This window comes from Brassica oleracea, chromosome C3, assembly GCF_000695525.1.
Source record: "Brassica oleracea var. oleracea cultivar TO1000 chromosome C3, BOL, whole genome shotgun sequence".
Taxonomy (NCBI): Eukaryota; Viridiplantae; Streptophyta; class Magnoliopsida; order Brassicales; family Brassicaceae; genus Brassica; species Brassica oleracea.
In genome coordinates this window covers 29,739,531-29,755,934 of record NC_027750.1, presented here as the reverse complement: position 1 = coordinate 29,755,934, position 16,404 = coordinate 29,739,531, and the positions used below count along the sequence as shown (strand labels likewise).

At 37.4% G+C, this 16,404-nt stretch overlaps 2 protein-coding genes and 1 pseudogene across 3 annotated transcripts; 1 reads left to right on the top strand and 2 right to left on the bottom strand.

Annotated features, from left to right (window-relative positions):
* Positions 1 to 322: 322 nt before the first annotated feature.
* On the bottom strand, positions 323 to 3,125 carry LOC106333112 (protein tesmin/TSO1-like CXC 3). 2 transcript variants are annotated; one of them, XM_013771592.1, is made up of 9 exons: positions 2,951 to 3,125; positions 2,706 to 2,839; positions 2,261 to 2,630; positions 1,852 to 2,156; positions 1,698 to 1,775; positions 1,312 to 1,591; positions 1,169 to 1,235; positions 949 to 1,069; positions 323 to 859 (listed from the first exon to the last, which is right to left on the bottom strand). In XM_013771592.1, the coding sequence occupies exons 1-9, from the start codon at positions 3,005 to 3,007 to the stop codon at positions 520 to 522; spliced, it is 1,752 nt and encodes a 583-aa protein (XP_013627046.1). In that variant the 5' UTR covers positions 3,008 to 3,125; the 3' UTR covers positions 323 to 519. The 2 variants fall into 2 exon arrangements, with proteins under 2 accessions (XP_013627046.1, XP_013627047.1); XM_013771593.1 differs by having other exon boundaries at positions 988 to 1,069.
* Positions 3,126 to 13,373: 10,248 nt separating this feature from the next.
* Positions 13,374 to 14,498, top strand: LOC106333719 (annotated as a pseudogene).
* An 879-nt stretch (positions 14,499 to 15,377) lies between these two features.
* On the bottom strand, positions 15,378 to 16,254 carry LOC106332182 (protein RDM1-like). Its single transcript, XM_013770654.1, has 2 exons — positions 16,058 to 16,254; positions 15,378 to 15,972 (listed from the first exon to the last, which is right to left on the bottom strand). The coding sequence occupies exons 1-2, from the start codon at positions 16,164 to 16,166 to the stop codon at positions 15,596 to 15,598; spliced, it is 486 nt and encodes a 161-aa protein (XP_013626108.1). The 5' UTR covers positions 16,167 to 16,254; the 3' UTR covers positions 15,378 to 15,595.
* Between the last annotated feature and the right edge of the window lie 150 nt (positions 16,255 to 16,404).

Below are 16,404 nucleotides of genomic sequence, written 5' to 3'. Positions count from 1 at the left end.
AAATTATTTTAATAGTTTAAAATTAAACAAATTTGATAAGATACATTATTTTTTTTATCAGACCTTTATTATTCAAAATCATTCATTGTCATATATACTTTAGCCGCATTAGATAATTCCGTAATCTTTATTTAAGGAAATAATAAATGACATTAATAATGAATTTATGGTTAGTTTAATAAAAAGCTTATTATATAATTAGATGGACCAACCTATTTCTCTAATAATTCTAAAAATCATCCTAGTGATGACACGTGCATGGTTACAAAAAGAAATTGTAATGTTTAACAAATAATATATAGAGGATTAAATAACCTTTGGAAATTAAACAACCTTTGCTAAATCAAACCAATCAAAACTACTTAACATCTGTTGTAAAGGATAAACTAAACAATCTTTGGAGAACCAAACGAAATTTGCTATCACTAAACTACTAGAAACGTTTTGTGTATGTTGTTGCTGTGTGAGGTTAAACAGCCAACTAGATGTTGACATCAAAAACAGTTTCAAAGAACATTTTTAATGGTGTGGAGCGAAAGAAGGAAAAGTTGGAATTGACAGTAACAGTTTCCTCTCACCATTTCTTCTCCTTGGAGTCAACTCTGGTGAATCAAGATGAGGCAGAGAAACCCTTTTGCTGTTGGGAGACACTGCATTGATGTTAGTTATCGGGGACTGGATTAGATTCTCAATATCCTCTATGATTTTCTCAGTCCTTGAATGGGACAACAAACTCGTGCCTTGTTTTCTGAAAGATTGGCTCTCGTACAAGGAAGATCCAGAAGCTCCATGAAGATGCTGAGACTGTTGAGGAAGCAGCATGTTGTTGGATGAGATGGGAAGTTGAGCCAATGGTTGTCTGAATAAGAAAACAAAGGTTAAATAGAGAAAAATCAGGAGCTGTCTAAATCACCACACAATGATTGTTTTTAAGATTGTTCTTCTTACCTTAATAGCATTGGTGTTGAAGGTGGAAGTGGAACATACCTAACCAACTCGTTGTTCTGTTGTGTTTTCCATGTTTCGCTGACATCATCTTGTTTGATATCCATGCCAACAAATGAAGACACTGCAGAGATTATGAAATTTGTAACCATGTCAAATAAAAAGACCAAGAGACTTGAGATACATACAACAAAGTTATGAAGGATAGAACAAAAAGACTAACCATCTTTTTTGCCAAATGCATTCTTACATCCTTCACATCTACAGTTTATGGAACAACCAACTCCACTCTATTATGATCATTAGTGACAAATGTATCAGAATCAATTCTTACAAAGATATGACATGGAGTTTTAATGATGATACCTGATAGCATTCACAATATTTCTTCACACAGTTTGATTTCCTGCAGTTGCAACCTCTTTTGTGCCGCACTGACGCTGGAGTTTTGCTTGCATCAACACCAGCTTCCATGATGGAAGAATCAGTATTTCTAATGACTTTAGGAGCAAAGGCAATTGGATTCCGGGATTCAATCTGTTTGCGAGTAGCTAAAACAGTGTCTTCATGGATTGGTTTGTTGTAGCAATCTACACATGAACATGACTCTAGGCAATAAACTCCAGCAGCAAAGCATTCACAGTAACTGCAGCAGAGAAACATTCAAAAGAGATTTAATAACAAGATATTTAAAGCTACTTCAAGCAAGCTAATAAAGATTAAAGAGGATTTGGGATATAAATTTAGCTTACAGTTTCAAACATTTGGATTTCTTGCAGTGGCACCGTTTACATGCTGACTCTCCTTCTCCTGCTTGTTCAGACTTAAGTCTGCACGTTTTAGTGCCAAAAGATGGTTAAGCTTTTACTATAAATCTTTTTGTCCAAGTCTTATGTAAAGACATACCTTTTTTTCTTTGGACTGCTTTGATTCATTTCTACTAAAGCTAAAGAAGACTTTTGAACCTCTTCTACTACACTTTGTCCTGCAGCTTCCCCGGTTTCATTTTCAAATTTTTGCAAACCGGCTTTAATGTTTCCGGATAATGAGTACTCATTACCAACATTGATGTCCTTAAAGGACATTGCAAAGGCGTTAAGATGCAGAACAGTGCTAGGTGGTACTACACAACTCGATGAAGATTTTTCTGACGTTTGCTTGTAAGGCATCTCAAAGTCTAGAAGGCGTCTTCTTACTCCACGGTGAAGAGACTGTCACACACACACAGACACACACGAAAGAGAATAATTTCAGAGAAATAATGATCAATCAAGAATCAAAGCTTTAAGTAATATTCTCAATTTTTTTTACTCACATCTGCCAACTCTTTGCTGTTTGAAACAGGCTCCAGTCTTGGCTTTGTACCGCCACATGAACGTCTTTTGGAGTCTGATGATGCCGGCAAGAAGCATCTATCAGCCTCAGAATCATTCAGTGTATCATAAATCAACATTTCAGGAGTATCCGGAAACTGAGTTTCCCAGTCTGGAGTATCACTTTTCCGCTTGACATTGCCGTCACACATTCTCTGCAGATCTGTCTCACCATCTCCGCAAGAACCATCATTGGCAGCAGCTCTACGAGGAGGAGTAGATATGCAGTCATTCTTGAGTATTTCTGGCGGTATGGTTTCAAGTAAAGCTTCTTCTACTAACTCTTTGGAAGGGTCGGAGAAGTAAGTATGACTGCAAAACGAAAACATATTCCAAATAAGAAGAGAGGAGGAAGAAGAGAAGAGGAGGTAACTTTTGAGTAATGACCTTTTGAAACGAGATCCTTTGTGAGGGGGAGTGTAGACAGAAGGACTGAGAGAGCCAAAGGTTTGAGCGATTGGGATTAATCTGACAGAATTGATTGGAGATAGGTTGTTTATGTAGTTGAACACTGGAGAGTTCTGCATCTCCTCACATAAACTTTGATGTCAGAAACACACAAAAAAATAAACAATGCATCACATAAACATAATTTTTTAGTATTGACAAAAACAAAAGCAGGAAAGCTTGACTTTGAGTTTAGAAACTGGAGTCCCATTCTGGATTATAGTTTTTTGCGGCGTCTCCATTTCTAAACAATCAATCGCTCATCGTTTCTGCATGCACTCTCTTATATGGTTTCTGCACTTTTTTTCTCTCTACTAGAGGGGAGAGAGAGAGGCAGGAAGATGATGAGGAATAGTCCAAACCAAGTCCAACAGAGGTCACCCACAACTACAAAAGTTGCTATTTATCCCCCAACAAAGTAACTGACTTCACCTTAATCTTTGCTTCATTTTCTTTTTTCTTTTTACATTGTTTTGGAGGATAAAAATAAGTAACAGCAAGTGTAAATTACCGTTCATTCCTTGATTTTTTCTGTTTTTATTTGCATAGAAATGATTTTTTTCTGTCCCAAAAAAAAGGAGAAATTATTTTTTTCCCTTTAGTTATGTTTATTTGTATGTTTTCTATTATTATATTTTGTTTACTGGACTCCGTTGATGGAGTACTTATCACGCTTGATTTACTAATTTTTCTCTACCTTACTTTATTTGATCATATCAACAATGATTTGGTAAGATTCATATGGAATTTGGGTTTATCATTTTTATGTTCTTTTATAGTAATCATCTCAATTATAAATATTTTAATATTTTAAAATAAATCCAATAAAATCTAAATATAATAAAAATTTATTTAGATAATTTCAAATGCGATATTCCACAAAATTTATCCCTGTAAAATATTATTTCATAATTTTTCATTTTACAAATGTTATATTATTTTATAGTTTAGTTAAACATTCCGCTGTTATACCATGTTTCTCATAAAAAAAAAACTCTTTTTGGTCGAATTCTCATCAAAAACTTCAGGACCATAAATAACAGATTGGCAGAGTACACGTTGGAAAACTGAGTGGAAGGGAATACGTTACGGATTAGTAAAACTTACTATGGTTTTAACCTGGGGATTTATAATTAATACGGTAAATCTGTTAATCAAGAGAAAGAACTAATGAGTAATCATGACACTTAAATTGAAAATTGATTGGTCAACTATTCGTAGTAGTTGTGATAATCTTGTACATTCGAGAAAATCAACCCTCTTAAATTGCATAGAATAATAATACATCGATGAAAATCCATACTATCCAAACCTTATATAAACACTTAATATTTTTTTTTTTGACAAAAATAAGGGTTAAATCCGGGTCTATTAAAGACACATATCTAACTTCTCGGGTGGAGGTACAGCCCACGGATAGACTTTCTCATGGACATTCAAATGAGCCGAAAGCAATAGTCCATATCCGTGTGACCAGCGGGGTTCGAACCAGGATTCGCCGTATTGAATTTATTTCCCTCAAACACCACTGGACTATCACCAGTGGTTATAAACATATAATGTTAAGATTCAAATTATATCCTTATTCGGTTTCTAACTCGATCTAATTTCCGATGATCAATAAGTATAATACGATAACGAAAAAAAGAACACAGTTGCTTACCCAAACTTAGTTTTCTACATATCTGGAGAAAACAAAATTCTCATGCTTCACTATTGATCTATGTGATACTATATAGTTTAAATCAGTTTGCAGCTTCATCTAGATGGATAGCTTGGATGAGCAAACAAACATCAATTTATTATCATCAAGTGATAGTAAGTGTACCAGTAGTGTATCAATGGAATATTTTATTTGCTGGCTCAATTGTGGACTGATATGTTTATTTACCAAGTATTTTACTAGAATACGTCTATTTTCATTTACGCAATATACAATATAATTTTTATAAATTAATATTTGATAAATTAATAAATAATATAAATTTATAAAAAAAAATTAGTTTCAAGTTAGACCGGTTCAAAATATGACACAAGTCGATAAGATAATAAAATAGTATTTTTTTTAGAAAATCCTATGTAAATATATAGCTCCATTAAATTATAACTTAATAATTTATATGTATACATTTTATATAAAACAAATAAACCATTATATTGTTTGTTTTATATTCATAGTAAAATTATCTTTATATTTTCCTAACACTTAATTTATTTTTATGAGACTTAGTAAAATTATATCTAAAATCGCATTTAAATTCTATGAAATATATTTTATATACACTAAATAATATAATAAAGTGATATGAATAATAAATTTCAAAGAATTTAAATAATAAAAAGTAAGCTTTTGTAAATTAATAACTCTATAAATTAATAAAATATCATAGTCCTAATATTATTTATTTATAGAGTTTTTTACTGTACATAGAGGTAGCTAGATATGATAAAATAAATTTTAAACATCATTTAAAAAAACAATCCCACAATTCACTAAGACTATTTTCATTTTTGATCAAATACAAATATTAGAGGACTATATACTTCGTTTCCTTTTTTTGAGTACATTAAAGGGGAAAAAGTTCCAAGTAAAGGAAGCCTAAAAAATAAAGTAAAATTAATAAGCATAATCTTTAGGGTGAGTTTTTTAGCTTAATATAAGATACGTCACTTAGCTTTTAACTATTAAGAAAAACTAAAAAATGTCTCTTATGTCTCTTTACGACGGTTTTGAGTTTTTCTTAATTAAAACTAAGAGACATTTCTTATATTGAGCTAAGAACTCTATCCTAAAAGACTTGCATTAATCATATGGAAAAAAAAAAAATTTAAAAGGAAAACTGTTTCTTTGTGTGTCTATATAAAAAAAAAACTAGTTCATGGTAAAAGAAATTTAAACCCTAATTGCTACTCTGAAAGTCTTTGAGTAGTTTTCCTTTGGCCTTGAAATCACAGGATAAACGATGATGATATCTGATATCCCGCAGGATCTGATAGAGGAAATACTCTCTAGGTTCCAGCCGCATCTTGGAAACGACTACGATCAACTTGCAAACTATGGAACGATTTAATCAAAGACGGAAGATTCAGGGAGAAGCACTTTCGTAAAGCTCCAACGCAGTCTCGGATTATCATGTTATACGACTATAGGATTTGTTCATTGGACGTCAATCTCAACGTTGCTTCTCCGGCTATAGAGTTTAAGAGCCCTCTTCCTTAAGGATTCGCAACAAGTCGATATAGATGAGATCTTTCATTGCGATGGTTTGTTGTTGTTTTTTTTGCTAACCGAGTATCCTGGCCCCACCGAGGTGGTCCAGACTAGAGACCGAAGTGAGCAAGGACGCTGCCAGGGCGTCACCATGTGGCTCACCGTGTAACGGTCTTCGGTCTCGGGTGCTGCAGCCCACATGTAAATTCCGCAGTGGCCAAAGCTCGAACCTAGGGGCGGGCACTCCAGCTGGAGCTCCTATACCACTAGACCAAAGCAACTTGGTTGCGATGGTTTGTTGTTATGCAGCATTAAGGACGACACCAGACTCATAATTTGGAATCCGTGTTTGGGGGAAACTAGGTGGATCGAAACCACACCTACTGATAACGAGAACGAGAACTTCTATTATGGTAGCTTTGCTCTAGGCTACCAAAACAACAACAAATCTTTATGTACGCACCAAGCTACATTCTAGAGTCAAACCTGGTAATCACAAACCTACCGCTCTTTCTTAAGGAGGAGGTAGTAATTAGGCTTAGCCAACTTTGGGAATGAACTCAGGGCCTGCTCAAAGACATTATGGGCATTTGAGCAAAATAAATTTAAATATTTTTTTCGCATGTATTTATAGATAATTTTAAAAAATTTGGGTCCTTATTCCTAATTTTTTTTAAAAACTGGGTCCCTTTTTCAATACTATTTTTGCAAAAAAAAATTAGACCCGGGGCCCACGCCCCTTTGCCCCTACCCTAAAGCCGGCCCTGAATGATCTTGGTGGTCCGAGCTACTGCTATAGCTTTGTTAGTGTTGTCATGTTGTTAGTTCCGGATCTTAGTTGTTGGTTGATTGTCGTAGCATAGACTTTGAGGGCAGTCTTCAAATCGAGCCTTGACTAACTCCCAAGAGGAATGATTTTTTTTGTTCTTGCTGCCGGATGAAACAGTTTCCTGTTGGCTTTGTAAGCGTTTTCCCATTGTCATTTACACCCTAAAAAAATGACAAAAATAAAAGCAATGCTCTACGAAGTTATCTGAAGAGCAAGTGAGTTATGCCACGTACCTGATCTTGGTAACGATCTTGATGGAAGAGAAGATATTTATATTGACATAAATATAAAACCAGACTTGAGGACCAGTCTTACATGTTCAAACTCGCCCAAGATGTGTTCAAAGTTCAACTAGACCGTTGGCAAGATCAGAGACAAGTTGGAGTTCTAAATTAGTTAAAGTCTCTTGATCTATTTAGAGGAGAAAGGAAGAAAAAGTTGTTGAGGTGTTGTCCCTTTCAGCTCATCTTGCAGCACCATTCTTTATCATTTCTCTCTTTGTTTGTATCCCATCTCTGGACCTTTAAGTATTGTAACATTGTGAACTAAATGAATTAAGGAAATAAAATCCTTCTTTACTCTATCTCTCTTACTCTTGAGTTACACTCTCTCTCTCTTGTTCTTGAGCTTTATCTCTCTTGTTCTTCATTTACTTTCATGGTATCAGAGCTTTAAGCTCTTGATTACCTCAATTACTTATGCAAGCTTACTCTATTCCTCTCTCTCTCTTGATTCTCTGGTTTTATTTCACAAATTTCTCTACATATTTCTTTTATCCAGTGGATAATAAATCTGAATTCTTGAGTATCTTCTTCAAATTTCTTGGTTGTGCTCACTCTGTTCTGTCTCTAATCTTATTTCTTGAGAGTTTATCTTGTTTCTAAGCTTGAGATCTCTCAGTTCCAGAACTAATTTCTCTCAAATCCAGTCTTGAAATTTCAAAATATTTTTGGCGCCAGATTGAGAGAAATGGAGCAGTACAGAGAAATTCACATTCCATTCACACTCAAGGGACCAGGAAACTATATTACCTGGTCTAGGATGGCCAGGACAGCCCTTGGAGGTAGAGGTCTTTGGGAGCATGTCACTTCAAGTTCAGCTCCAAAGCAAATCACCCAAGGAGAAAATGGCAAGGAGGTTGTAGTGGTAGATGAATGCAAATGGGTTCAGGAAGATCTCATGGTGCTGTCTACCTTGCAAAGCTCTCTTGATGGTCCTCTTATGGACGCTTACTCACACTGTACCACCACAAAACAGTTGTGGGATACTTTGCACAAGGTGTATGGCAATACTTCAAATCTCACCAGAATCTTTGAAGTGAAGAGAGCCATCAACAACTTACTGCAAGAAGAATGAGACTTCACCAAGCACCTTGGGAAGTATAGTCAGCTGTGGTCTGAGCTGGAGATGCTAAGGCCAAGCACCAATGACCTTGACACACTTGAAGCCAGGCGTGAGCAAGACAAGACCTTTGGATTGCTTCTCACACTCAGCCCAAGCTTCAATGATGTGGTGAAACATATATTGAGAGACAAGGAACTTCCATGCTATGATGAAGTGTGTGCTCAACTTCAAAAGGAGATAGGCTCAGATGGTCTCTTTGGAGGTGGAAAAGGAGGTCTTTCTATGGCACACAAGGCTGAGAATATGGAAAGTGCATCAGCTAACAAAGCTTACTTCAAGCCAAGGGGAGGAAGAGACAAAACAGTGACTTGTGAACATTGAAAGAAGCAAAGACACTCCAAAACCAACTATTGGATCCTCCATCCTCATCTCAGGCCAACCTCAGCCAACAAATACAGCCAGGCCAGAGCCCATGAAGCAAGAGCTTAGGAGCATCCAACACCAAGCTACATGCACATGGGAGATGATGGGAGAGCCTTGGTCTCTACAACCCACACTGGTGCCTCCACCTCTGACGCCATGCCTCAACCATCTCATGAGGATGCATTCATCAGGAAGTCAGACATTGAGGCCTTGATCAAGGCTCTCAATGCAAATTCTGGTAACCAAAGTATTAATGCTTTAAATTCTATTCACAATGAATCACACACTGCTAGGCTAATGATCATTGATTCAGGAGCTTCTCATCACATGATTAGGGATGCTAGACTGATTAGTGATATTAAACCAGCTCTAGGAAGTGTTGCGATTGCAAATAGTGATAAAATTCCAATTAAAAGAATAGGAAATCTGAATCTGTTTGATAAAGAATCTCAAGCTTTTTATATGCCTACCTTTACCTCTAATCTTTTATCTGTGAAAAGAGCCACTAATGATTTAAATTGCAATATTATTTTTAGTCCTAATGATGTGTGCTTTCAGGATATTGAAACAAGTAAGATGCTAGGCAAAGGTGTGAGCAAGGGAGAGATGTATTTCCTTGAAGATACCAAGCTTAGATCAGATTCTACTTATGCATTTAATTATGCTCCTGTTAGCTAATGATGTGTTATTGCATGCTAGATTAGGCCACCCTCATTTTCATGCTTTGCAACTGATGTTACCTAATCTATCTCTTAAAAATGAAACTTGTGAGGCTTGTATTCTTGGTAAACATCATAAATCTGTTTTTCCTTCATCTATGACTATTTATGAGAATTGCTTTGATCTAGTTCACTCTGATGTTTGGACTGCTCCTTGTGTTTCTAGAGAAAACCATAAATATTTTGTTACATTCATAGATGAGAAATCAAAATATACTTGGCTTACATTGATTCAAAGTAAAGATAGAGTTTTAGAAGCTTTTATTAACTTCCAAAACTATGTAACTAACCATTTCAATTCCAAGATCAAAATTTTTAGGTCTGATAATGGGGGAGAATACACTAACAATGCCTTCAAACAACACTTAGCAAAACATGGAATCATTCACCAGACAAGCTGTCCTTACACACCACAACAAAATGAAGTGGCTGAGAGGAAAAATCGCCATCTTATGGAGGTTGCAAGAAGCATGATGTTTCACACCAATGTTCCAAAAAGATTTTGGGGAGATGTTGTGGTTTCTGCATGCTATCTCATCAATAGAATCCCAACCAGAGTCCTCAAAGATGTCTCTCCATTTCAGGCATTGAACAAAACTAAGCCTCCTATTGATCACTTGTGTGTGTTTGGGTGTGTGTGCTATGTATTGTTACCATGTAAGCAAAAGACCAACCTTGATCCCAAGAGTATCAAAGCTATGTTCATAGAATATTCTCACACACAGAAAGGATACAAGTGTTACCTGCCAGACTCAAGAAAGGTAATGGTCTCAAGGGATGTCAAGTTTATGGAAACAAAGGGGTATTATGATGAGAAGAGCTGGGAAAACCTTAGGGATCTCTCACATGGACCATCTGATAGAGCAAACAACCTGAAGATCATCCTGGAAAGTTTAGGAATCAGTAAGCCTCAGAGCAGTGAGGCGCCTAGAACCTCTCCATCAACACCAGTGACTGTAACCAATGAAGAAGCAAAACCAATTGTTGAGTCAGTCCATCCTGATCATGAGGGGGACAATGAGCATTAATCAACACCAGAAACACCAGAAGATGATTCAGCATCAGTTCATGATCAAGATGGAGCTGAATCTAGAGATCAGTATGATGGTGATCAAGGACAGGAAGAAGCAGTGGTAGAAGAGCAGATTCCACCATTGAGGAGGAGTATTAGAGTGAGGAAACCATCCAAGTGTGTCGACACCAGAGTATACTTCAACAGTAATGCAGTGGCTCATCCTATCCAAGCAATCTTCTCCTTTGCAAGCTATCCTCAAGAGCATATAGCTTTCATCACCAACCTGGATCAAGAATATGTTCCAAAGACTTATGAAGAAGCTATGGAGGATGATGAGTGGAGAGAGTCTGTTGGAGATGAAGTTGGAGCCATGATCAAGAATGATAATTGGTATGAAACTGAGTTTCTCAAAGGGAAGAAAGCAGTCACTAGTCGCCTACTCTTCACCATCAAGTACTTGGCAAATGGAAAGCCAGAAAGGAGAAAGACAAGGCTAGTTACAAGAGGATACACTCAAGTCTATGGAGAAGACTATCTGGATACTTTTGCACTAGTAGCTATGCTCCACACCATAAGGATTGTTCTCTCGTTGGCTGTGAACTTGGAATGGAATTTATGGCAGATGGATGTCAAGAATGTTTTTCTACAAGGAGAGCTAGAGGATGAGGTTTAAATGAGATCACCACCTGGTATGGAAGACATGGTCAAGCCAGGAAATGTCCTAAGATTAAAGAAGGCCATCTATGGTTTAAAACAATCACCAAGAGCCTGATATCACAAGCTGAATACAACTCTCAATGGAAGAGGGTTTGTAAAATCAGAAGTTGATCATACTCTCTTCACCCTCACAAGCAAGCAAGGAATTGTGGTAATTCTGATCTATGTGGATGATATCATCATCACAGGAAGCAACAAGGAAGGTATCATCTCTACTAAAGCTTTTCTTAAATCTTACTTTGATATTAAAGATTTGGGTGAGCTAAAGTACTTTCTAGGGATAGAAATATGCCGCTCTAAAGAGGGGATTTTCTTATCTCAAAGAAAGTACACACTTGATCTTTTAAATGAGGCAGAAATGCTTGAAGCAAGAGTAGCTAAGACACCACTTGAAGAGAGTCACAAAGTCTTGCGTGAGGGGGAGATTGAGGACACTCCTTTTGGCGACTTTATGCTCTATAGAAGAATGGTTGGGAAGATGATCTATCTCAGCATTACAAGACCAGACATCTGCTTTGCTGTGAATCAAGCCAGCCAGTATATGCAAGCACCAAAGGTTCACCATTGGAATATGGTGGAAAAGATCATGGGATATCTAAGGAAGGCTCCTGATCAAGGTGTTTGGATGGGTTGCAACAAGAGCACTGAAATTGTGGGATATTGTGATGCAGATTGGACTGGAGATAGAGTGGACAGGAGGTCTACTACTGGTTATTGCACCTTTATAGGAGGCAATCTGGTTACTTGGAAGAGCAAGAAGCAGAAGGTGGTATCATGTTCAAGTGCTGAGGCAGAATATAGAGCAATGAGGAAGCTGACTAGTGAGCTCATTTGGATCAGAAACTTCCTAAGGGACTTGGGCATAGAGACAACAACACCAATTACAATGCACTATGATAATCAAGCAGCCATTCATATAGCTTCAAACTCAGTGTTTCATGAGAGGACAAAACATATTGAAGTGGATTGTCACAAGGTTAGACAAGCTGTGGAGCAGAAGATCATTCTACCTTGCTACACTAGAAGTGAAGACCAGCTAACTGATATCTTCACCAAAGGAGCAAGCACCAAAGTCTGTGAGCTCATCCATCCAAGATTGGGACTCATAGACTTGCCTAGATCATGATCCTCTTAAGCCATGAAGCATCTACTCTTTTTCCTCTTGTATGTTTTTGTCCCATTGGGTTTTTCACACAAGAGTTTTTTAATGAGGATATCTTCATGGGTTCCAAGCTCAACCATACCTTATGGTTAAGTTTGAGGGGGAGTATTGACATAAATATAGAACCAGATTTGAGAACCAGACTTGAGAACCAGACTTGAGAAGCAGATTTAAGAAGCAGATTTGAGAAGTATAGTCTTACAAGTTCAAACTCGCCCAATATGTGTTCAAAGTTCAACTAGACCGTTGGCAAGACCAGAGACAAGTTGGAGTTCTAAATTAGTTAAAGTCTCTTGATCTATTTAGAGGAGAGATGAAGAAAGAGCTGTTGAGGTGTTGTCCATTTCAGCTCATCTTGAAGCACCATTCTTTATTATTTCTCTCTTTGTTTGTATCCCATCTCTGGACCTTTAAATATTGTAACATTGTGAACTAAATGAATTAAGGAAATAAAATTCTTCTTTACTTTATCTCTCTTACTCTTGAGTTACTATCTCTTTCTCTTGTTTTTGAGCTTTATCTCTCTTGTTCTTCATTTACTTTCAATTTATGCTTAAGCTGACACAACGAGAAACTTGCAATGGCCTTTGAGCTCATTAGCTCAAAGAAAGTCACAACAACCCGACTATTCAAGAACCCTGAGAGCAGGGCCGTGCCTGAACAGAGGCCAATAAAGCATGTGCTTCAGGGCCGACAAAGAATATATAATTTCAGGGGCCAATTGTAACAAAAATCTCTTATAGCTCCACTGGTAACTGCTGCTGTTGTTTAAGTTATGGACCTGAGATCAAACCTCCACAGCTGTATATGTTATTGTTTTTACGATTTTTAAAAGTAAATGGGCCAAGAAAAAAATTTGGCTTCTGGGCCAATAATTATCAGGGACGGCTCTGCCTGAGAGTATGCTCTGATTGTCATTCATTTGCAAAGTTAGCATCAAAGGTGTATAACCGAGAGAAATCGTTCTAAAGTACAATAACAATGACTTGTACATGTGCCGGTTAAAACGTCCCTTGTCAGTTGTGAGGTAACTAAAAATAGTTGAAACCGGAAGTGTTTTTTGCGTGTATATATATAAAGTTTATAAACCAAACTGGTTCAGTAAAAAACAATTAAAACCCTAATTTCTACCTCGAAAGTCTCAAGTCTTTTTCCTTTGACCTTGCGAAATCACAAGAGAAACCAACGATGATGATGTACGATATTCCGCAGGATTTGATAGAGGAGGAAATACTCTCAAGGGTTCCAGCCGCATCTCTGAAACGACTACGATCCACTTGCAAACGATGGAACCATTTATTCAAAGATCAAAGATTCACAGAGAAACACTTTCGTAAAGCTCCAAAGCAGTCTCGGATTCTCATATCAAACGACTATAGGATCTGTTCAGTGAAAGTCAATCTCAACGTTGCTCCTCCACCTATAGAATTTAAGGATTTCCATCCTTGTTCCCAGCAAGTCCATGTAGTCGAGGTTTTTCACTGCGATGGTTTGTTGTTATGGACCATTAGGAACGACAACAAGTACAGACTCATGGTTTGGAATCCGTGTTCAGGGGAAACTAGGTGAATGCAAACCACACCTAATAGCGAGAGCTTCTCTACGCGTAGCCTTGCTCTAGGATACCAAAACAACAAATCCTTCCGTAGCTACAAAATCTTGAGCTGTTGGTCGACTAGTTACTCCCTAGACCAGGGAGATGCTGGTTTCGAAATTTATGACCTCAGCTCTGATTCTTGGAGGGTTTTGGAGGATGACTTCGTCCTCAACTGCTCTACGCTACCAAATCGTGGTGTGTCTTTCAAGGGAAATGCTTATTGGCTTGTCTTGGAAAAAACAGGTTACCTTTTGCTTGGCTTTGATTTTACGAGCGACAGTTTTAGACGTTTTTGTCTTCCTCCAGTTCCGAATCCTAGGAATCTGATGCTATCAGTTGTGAGAGAAGAAAAACTCTCATTGTTAAATTGGTCCCGTCATGTATCATACATGGAGGTGTGGGTGACCCATGAAATTGATGATACTCAACCTGTTTTGTGGAGCAAATCATTTACAGTGAAAAATCCCAATAATTTTATTCCGTGCTTTAAGAGTTTCTTAGCTGACGAGGAGAAGAAAGTGGTCTTGGTTTGTAATTCGGCTTTCAGAGATAGCAAGAAACTCTACACTATTGGAGAGGACAATGAATATTACACAGAAATCACTTCTGTAGGATCTAAGAGCAAAACATTGTCTCCATTTATTTTCAGTTATGTTCCAAGTTTGCAGCAAGGTGGGAGCAATGAAACTAATAATACTAGTCGATCAAATTAGGGAACTTCCAGCTACTTTTTTATTTGTTTTTGTTTGGAACAATATATAATGAAACTGATCTATTATTTTTACCCTTTTTTTGGTACACCTGTAAGTTTGTTACATTATTATTCCTTTCTTCTTTGTGCTCTGTGTTTGATTTTATTTGAGGGCTTTGATAAGAAAGCGAAAAGCTTTTTTTTTTCATTGTGCTCTTTACTGAATCAGTAAATCAGCCAAGTGAGCCAACAATGGCAATGTTCCAACATGGTTCTCTCGTTGACTTCCAAGGACGGAGTCACTTTGCACGCGGACAGTCAGTTATAGAACGTGCAGAAGTGTTAGATTCTTGCCAAGTGGTTGCTACATAAATCACTTGCATTGTACCAAGCTATATTCTAGATTTGATTATCTCCTTGCGCTATGTAATTAACATACATATAAACAATGATCAACCTAGGGCTCCTGGGAAACAAACAAAACCATCTCCAGAGAAAAATATTGTTTTGCTACCAACATAAAATTAATTAAAATCCATTGGTGATAACTTTGATTCTCTTATGTATTACTTAAATATTTCCAAATTTGAATGCAAGATTTGTTCCTAATATAATCTGCATTTTTGTGCGAGCAAGCATGTTAGACCCATGAGTCACCCTGAAATGCCACAAATAGAAGCAGTGCTCGACGATGTTAGCCGAAGAGCAAGTGAGTTAGGCCATGTACCTGATCTTGGTAATGTTCTGGTGAAGAATAGAAGAGATTAATGCCTAGTAGACACAGCGAGAAACTTGCAATGGCATTTGGCTCTCAAGGCACATCAATCCGACTAGTCAAGAATACATGCTCTGTTTGTCATTTATTTGCAAAGTTTAGCATCAAAAGTTTATAACCGAGAGTTTGTACAAAGAACAACAACCGGTTTCATTTCATTACTCAAAGGTAACTGTTCAAAGAGATTATTACAGAAACTTCAATCCTTGAAAAGATGATTCTTGGAATGACTTATGGTAATTACAGAAGCACAAATAGTAAAAAGGATAAAAGAGCATTCACATTTCATTATCTAAACTTAAAATCTTAGAAAGTAAGATTCTTGAAAAGGGGTTGAAGAACTTGTTTCATGATCGTGGTAGCTCAGGAACGATGGGATCAACCAACGAGTGATACATCGGATCAGATCCCCAAAGCTGAGCGATCTGAAGATGAGAAGAAGTGAGACGATGGATTTCCTCAACGAGCCAGACGGTAGCTTCAGCTTTACAAGGATGGATGATGAAATCCAAACTCTGGTACTCAGAATCAGACCCGAATCTAGCTTGATCCCAACGTTGTAACAGCACGTTCGTGAGGTAGTGCAAAGGTTGACCATAAAGCTGTTTGATTGAGAAGCCTAAACCGACCCAACTTGTGAAGGGAATAACCGAACCGCGGTTTGTCGGAAGAGGAAGCTCCTTCATGTAACATTGATACATCTCTGCTCTCATCACCAACGAAGCTGATCACACAAAAAAAAGATTGAAACTTTTGTGGTAAAAATGGTGGAGAAGGAAAGAAACAAGTGACCCATTTAATCACATTACCTTCATCTTCGACGGCTCTGTGAGATCTGTCAAGCGGAGGAAGGCCGTCGCTGATCTCAGCTTCGACGTCGGAAGAACTGGAGTCATCTGATGCTCGTGGGTTTTGCATGGTTTCAGTCTCCTAGGCGAGCAGTTAGATTCTCTTCTCTGACTGCAGGTGCGGAACGTACGACGGCGCGCCTCCAGAAATTAGGGCTTTTAAGAGGAAGAAGACGAAGATGATGATTTGTTGTACACGTGTCAGTTAAAACGTCACTTGTTAGCTGAGGTAACTAAAATTAAACCGTTAGCCCGCTGAAATTGAACCGGGATTCATAATAAGCGTCAATTTAAACCGAGAAACCCCC